This window comes from Palaemon carinicauda, chromosome 6 (assembly GCF_036898095.1).
Source record: "Palaemon carinicauda isolate YSFRI2023 chromosome 6, ASM3689809v2, whole genome shotgun sequence".
In the NCBI taxonomy this organism is placed as follows: Eukaryota; Metazoa; Arthropoda; class Malacostraca; order Decapoda; family Palaemonidae; genus Palaemon; species Palaemon carinicauda.
In genome coordinates, this window is record NC_090730.1 from 124,408,095 (window position 1) to 124,415,594 (window position 7,500).

Genomic DNA, 7,500 nt, shown 5'->3' on the forward strand with positions numbered 1-7,500 from the left:
AAACTACATAAAAATTGTGAGAAAATTTCAATTGAGAAATGAGTTAGACAAGGAGAACCCATCTCTCCTAAATCATTTGCAGCATGCCCAGAAGAAATTTTTAAGAACTTTAATTTATGAAAATGTAGGGATTAATATTAATGGCGAATACCTTAATAACTTAAGATTTGCAGATGACAGTCTTGTTTATTGAATCATTGGAGGAATTACAAGATAAGATAGATTTGAATAGATGGAGGAGAAATGTAGGATTGAAAATTAATGAGTAAAACAGAAATTATGTTCAATGAAAACGCAGAGAGACAACAAATAAAAGTTAAGGACGAACATCTTAGATATTATTAATGTATATACTATACATACATAGGGAACATAGTGTTTCCCCAGGACAGAAGACTGAAATTAAAAGGATAAACATGTAATGGAGAGCTTTTGGTGAATGAAGTGGGATTTAAAAATCAAAATGCCACTTTCTCTAAAAAGAAAAGTATTTAATCAGATTATCCTAGCATTTCTAACCTATGCAGAAAAAACTTGGAGCCTTACTAAAGCCTTAGAACAAAAGTTAGTTAGAACTCAATGAGCTATGGAAAGAATAATTATGACCATATCACTAATAGTTACAAAAGAGCAACATGGATACGAGAGCAAACTAAAGTAGAGGATATTCTAACAAGTAAAAATAAAGAAATGGACGTGGGCAGTGCATTTACTGAGATCGACAGTAAAAAGATAGACATTAAGAATAATAGACTGGGTCCCTATAATTGCAAAAGAAACAGGGGAAGGAAGAGAAGACGATGTATTGATAAACTAAGAAAGTTTGTGAGTGTGGACTGGCAAAGAAAGACAATAAACCGATGCGAGTGGCAGGACATGTCCAAGGTTTTTGTTCTGTAGTGAACTAGTAACGGCTGGTGATGTGTAGATGATAATGATGCTGATATGTATATATATATATATATATATATATATATATATATATATATATATATATATATATATACATACATATATATATATATATATATATATATATATATATATATATGTATAAATATATATATATATATGTATATATATATATATATATATATATATATATATATATATATATATATATATATATGTGTGTGTGTGTGTGTGTGTGTGTGTATTTCTTCATTATGTTCAGTTGTGGAGACAACCACAATAAATTTTTGAAGTGCAAAAATTCCTGCAATTACCATTTTGTGTGTTGCTGAACAAGAACAAATATCTAATACAAGCAGTTATTTTATTTGAAATCTCGGACTGAAGACTTACCATGTCAGTCGGTCTGACATCTTGCAGAATGTAGGCTTCGAGGTCGTTATCGTCATCAATAGCTTTCACCGTACCGACATAGGTCCCTAAAAAGAGAGGAAAAGAGTCTTACATGTAATTTGAAATCAAAACAAGTTGGGTTGTCAAGCCGTGTTCTCCCTATTGTTCCTTGAAAATTTCCATGCCATATGAAATTAACCCAAAAAGGCTCTCTTGAGAAGATATTAGGAAAAATATGTTACATTATATACTGACCCTTTTATTAACAACATCAAACTATTCCGCCATTATATTTCGACAATTTCTTTTAATTTACTTTGTTAATACATTTACATTCCATTTAAAATTCCTATCACTTTTTTAAATCTTCTAACAGACGTCATTCCTTTTTTCAAATTCGTTTACAACACATCAGTCCTTAGCAGCAGAGTCATTATAGTCAATATACTGTACACTAGTTTGCAGTAATAGTCTGTTCAACTTGCGGTGGGAGCGGCGCAAATGTCTATGACTTTACAAGGGTTCAACGCCCGGGATTATCTATTAAGTTAACGGAGAAACCTTTACTTTTTATACATTTATTCCATTGTATGGCATCATGGCTCATTTTTTAAATGAGTTACATGCATGGTGTTTTTTTTAATACCCAGTCTCTTATTTATTCTCCAAGCCTTGTTTTATTCTTACATAAAATATAGCAGATTCAGCACACTTTGCTACTTGTTTTCAATGTGTTTAATCCTTACTAATTCATTTGCTTATTTATGTACTGGTTTGGCCTATTCTCTTCGATTACATTTTTATATCGGGACAACTTGGTTTCGATAAATATCTATTTTCTATTCATGATAAAGGCTACAAAGATAGGTTGATTTATTTTACAAATATTATGAATACTAACTAATTGGTATACAGTGAATACATAAAAACTGTGGATAGAAGAGAGTGTAAAAAAGATACCACAGCATTTGCAATATTAATATAAAATAGTTACATCATATAGCATATATGGAACCAAAAATAAAAGATGAAGACAGCAAACTCATTTGAAGCAGGTTTCTCATTCACACTCAATATCACATAAATATAGCCTCCTCAGAGGGCACAAGTTCAAATATAATATATATTGGCTTCATAAGAAAAATATATATGATATATAATATAGTCCTTTAAGTGATAAAATGATGTAACAATAAGCAATACGAGATAGACTTCACTTGAATAAAATTTTACGACATGAATGAAAAACAAACATTTCAAAATGTATTTTCGTTGTTTTCTTAGTTATCATCCGCTTATTGCTAGTGTGTTTTTTCTATAATTTTTTTTTTTATTTAGATGACGGATTTTTAAGAAAATGCTCATTTTAGCAAAGAATGCACGATTTCATCAGGTAAGTATTGTTTATCCGATTTCTTCAACTTCGAAATATGTAGCGTCTAGTTATATATAACAGAATAATTTCATCACAATAATAAAGTTGGGGATATATATATATATATATATATATATATATATATATATGTATATATATATATATATATATATATATATATATATATATATATATATATATATATATATATATACTGTATATATATATTATATATACATATATATACATATATATATATATATATATATATATATATATATGTATATATATTCATATATAAAACACTTGAGGAAAAGACAGATACAAGATTTAGGGCAACTCTAGGCATTAATGATAGAGATGGAAATATATTGCATGGGGATGAAGACATTAAGACGAAATGTACTTACTGAAAATGAGAGAGCGGTGCAGGGAGAAACACAAATGGTGGAGAGGAAAGTGATAGAGATACGGAATACAGAAGTGAAGCAGACATCAAGTGAAATTGAAAATGGTTAAGTACCAGGTCCATAAGAGTTTCAAAATGAAATGGTCAAGATGCTAACTAAAGAAGGGAAGAATGGATAGTGGGCCTATTAACAGCGATATGGGAGGAGGAAAGAGTGGCTAAAGACTGGGAAGAGAGTCTAATGGTATCTATATTCAAGCTAAAAGTTTGTGTAGTGTAATGTAGTAACTACATGGGAATTCAACTATCAGAGCATGGTTTGAAAGATTTTAAGAGGGGACTAGAAGAGAGGTTGAGAGAGATTGTAAAGATTGGGAAACAGCCGTATTGATTCATGAGGGGGAGAGGGACTGTGGATGCCATCTTTATGGTAAGACAGCTACAGGAAAAGAGGCTAAAGGGAAACCAGAAGGTCTTCTGTACTTTCGTTGATGTAGAGAACCCTTATGATAAAAGGCAAATTATGCTGTGGTGCCTGGGAAACAGTGTATTCCTATAAAAGTTGGTTAGAATGGTTGAGATGATATACCAAAGAACAAGGACAAAAGTAATAACAAAGATAGAGAGACGGGAACCTTTGAAGGCCACTCATGAATGGAAGATGCAAGGGGCAGTGACATTTCCCTATCAAGCAGAGCAATGGCCTAGAGATTGACCATATATACATATGATCAGCGCCCAAGCCTCCTCCCCACCCAAGCTAGGACTAAGGAGAGTCAGGCAATGGCTGCTGATGACTCAGCAGATAGACTTATAGGCTACCCCAAACCCCATATCCTTACTCTTAGCTCACAAGGGTGGTGAGATTGCAGCGACCAAAGGAACTAACGAGCTTGAGAATGGATATGTTAAGTAGAAATCAGAAATGAAGAGTTGTGGGAGTTTCTATATGCAGATGATTCGGTGATCATCGCTGAAAATGAGGAAGACTTCCAGAGAAGGGTTGTAAAGCGACAGGAGACTTTTGTTTGAGGGTAAATGTGCGTAACACTGAAGTAAATAGTAACAGTAAGGAAGGTATGTAGAGGATAGCCATGCAGGAAAGTAGAGGCTCAGTCATAAAACAGGTGGAATAGTTTAGATACTTGGGATCTACTATAAGTCAGGAGAGAGGGGTATGTGATAAGAAAAGGCCAAGGCTAATCAAGCTTAATGTCAAGATCTATAGCAGAGTAGGTAGTAGGTTGGCCAGGGCACCAGCCACCCGTTGAAATACTACCTCTAGAAACTTATGGGGTCTTTTGACTGGCCAGACAGTACATTGTATCCTTCTCTCTGGTTACGATTGATTTTCACTTTGCCTACACACACACACACACGCGCGCGCGCCGAATATAGACTGCCCTATTCTCTACATATTCTGCTCTGTCCTCATATACCTGACAACACTGAGATTACTAAAGAACTCTTCTTCACCCGAGGGGTTACTGAACTGTAATTGTTCAGTGGCCACTTTCATCTTGCTAAGGGAAGAAGAGACTCTTTCGTTATGGTAAACAGCTCTTCTAGGAGGACACTCCAAAGTCAAACCATTGTTCTCTAGTCTTGGGTAGTGCCAGAGCCTCTGTACCATGGTCTTACACTGTCTTGGGTTAGAGTTCTCTTGCTTGAGGGAACACTCGGACACACTATTCTATCTTATTTCTCTTTCTCTTGTTTTGTTAAAAGTTTATGGAGTTTATATAGGAGATATTTATTTTAATGTTGTTACTCTTCTTAGAATATTTTATTTTTCCTTGTTTCCTTTCTTCAGAGGGCTATTTTCCTTCTTGGAGCCCTTGGGCTTATAGCATCCTGTTTTTCCAACTAGGGTTGAAGCTTAGCAAGCAATAATAATAATAATGTTAATAATAATAATGATAATAATAATAATGATAGTAATAATAATAAAAATCATAATAATAATAATGATAATAATAATAATAATAATAATAATAATAATAATAATAATAATAATATTAATAATAACATCACTGTTAATATATGAATTTGAAGCGTCTCTTAGTCGAAAAGAGAAAAGAAAACAGAAAAGAGATTAATGATGTGGATTATGGAATGACACCACTTGAGAGATTAGCAACTAGTGAACTAGGAAAAATGGCAGGCGTAATAATTATTACAGAGGTTATAGGAGTATCAGGACCGAGATGGTGTGGGCAGACATCTGAGGATGGATGAGAGGAACCAGTTAAAAGGAGAAAGATCAATAAGGAGGGAGAGAATTAGATGGCGAGATAAGTTGAAGGATGTTAAGGAGATAAGGGATTTGGTAAAAGAGGATGCATTTAATAGAAGGTATTGGAGGGGGCGCATCAGGCAACCGACATGTTAATGTAGGGATAACAGTGGGAAAGAAGATATATATATATATATATATATATATATATATATATATATATATATATATATATATATATATATATATATATATACATATATTATTATTATTATTATTATTATTATTATTATTATTATTATCCAAGCTACAACCCTAATTGGAAAAGCAAGATGCTATAAGCCCAAGGGCTCTAACAGGGAAAAATAGCCCAGTGAGGAAAGGAAATAAGGAAATAAATAAATGATGAGAACAAATTAACAATTAATCATTCTAAAAACAGTAACAACGTCAAAACAGATATGTCATATATAAACTATAAAAACACTTATGTCAGCCTGTTCAACATAAAAACACTTGCTGCAACTTTGAACTTTTGAAGTTCTAATGATTCAACTACCCGATTAGGAAGATCATCCCACATCTTGGTCACTGCTGGAATAAAACTTCTAGAATACCATGTAGTATTGAGCCTCATGATGGAGAAGGCCTGGCCATTAGAATTAACTACCTGCCTAGTATTACGAACAGGATAGAATTATCTAGGAAAATCTGAATGTTAAGGATGGTCAGAATTATGAAAAATCTTATACAACATACATAATGAACTAATTGAACGACGGTGCCAAAGATTAATATCTAGATCAGGAATAAGAAATTTAATAGACCGGAAGTTTCTGACCAACAAATTAAGATGAGAATCAGCAGCTGAAGACCAAACAGGAGAACAATATATATATTATATATATATATATATATATATATATATATATATATATATATGTATGTATATATATATATATATATATATATATATATATATATATATATATATATATATATATATATAGCATCATCATCATCTCCTCCTACATCTATTGACGCAAAGGGCCTCGGTTAAATTTCACCAGTAGTTTCTATCTTGAGCTTTTAATTCAATACTTCTCCATTCATCACCTCCTACTTCCCACATCATAGTCCTCAGCCATGCAGGCCTGGATTGCCCTACTGCTAGTGCCTTATGGAGCCCATTGGAAAAGTTTGTGAACTAATCTCTCTTGGGGAGTGCGAAGAGCATGTTCAAACCATCTTCATTTACGCCTCACCATGAACTCATCCGAATATGGTAGCCGACAAATCTCTCTTATAGTTTCATTTCTAATAATGTTCTGCAATTAAACTTCCAATATTCTTCTGAGGACTTTGTTCTCATATCTACTAAATGTGTCAAATAAATACATACACACACACACACACACACACACACATATATATATATATATATATATATATATATATATATATATATATATATATATATATATATATATATGTATGTATGTATATACTTACGAAGCTGGTCTAGCATGATAGTAAATATTTTATTCATGTATTTCATTTGTGTATTTAAGAGATGTATAGCCAACTCGTAAGGTGGATCTCACTCATGTAGGATTAAGTAATGTATGTAAATTACATAAGACTTTCGTCAGTCATTTAGTTGTATTTTCATTGATTTTAGTATATGTAAAATTACGTTATTTTTCCCGTAGTTTTGTTACAAAGTCTAATGTAACTTGTTAAGGTATGCTGCATGATACACACGAGGTAGCACGGAGGATTTCGTCATTTTTCCACGTGGTTAGAAAATACAAGAAGATTCTAGACTTAGATTTTCTCTTTTTTGTAATGTTACGAGAGGTGGTGGGTGGAGTTAGCTGAGAGGTTGCCTTCGCCATGTGTCTGTAGTACCCTTTTTCCATACTGCCAAGTTGACAACATTGGAACCATGATCCTTGCCCTCACGCTTCCAGTAGGCCAAACTGGAAGGTTCTAGAATTAATTGATTCAATATATAGGGACCTAGCAATGCATAGGAGACAGAGAATTCCAGCCTGATTACGAAAGCCATAATTCCGCCAACCCTCTCTCAAGCGCCTCTCCAGCTAAAGTCTACTCTTATACGTGAACAGTGTTTTTTCTCAAAAGTGTAGTGTTCCAAAACATTGATATACT

At 32.9% G+C, this 7,500-nt stretch overlaps 1 protein-coding gene across 1 annotated transcript in view; it reads right to left on the bottom strand.

The window, feature by feature from the left end:
• LOC137643217 (DE-cadherin-like) overlaps positions 1-7,500 on the bottom strand; it is a 202,783-nt gene that overhangs the window by 147,042 nt on the left and 48,241 nt on the right. The window contains exon 5 of the mRNA XM_068376065.1: positions 1,306-1,391. Coding sequence (XP_068232166.1) covers positions 1,306-1,391 — 86 coding nt within the window. The remainder of the gene's footprint in view (positions 1-1,305; positions 1,392-7,500) is intronic.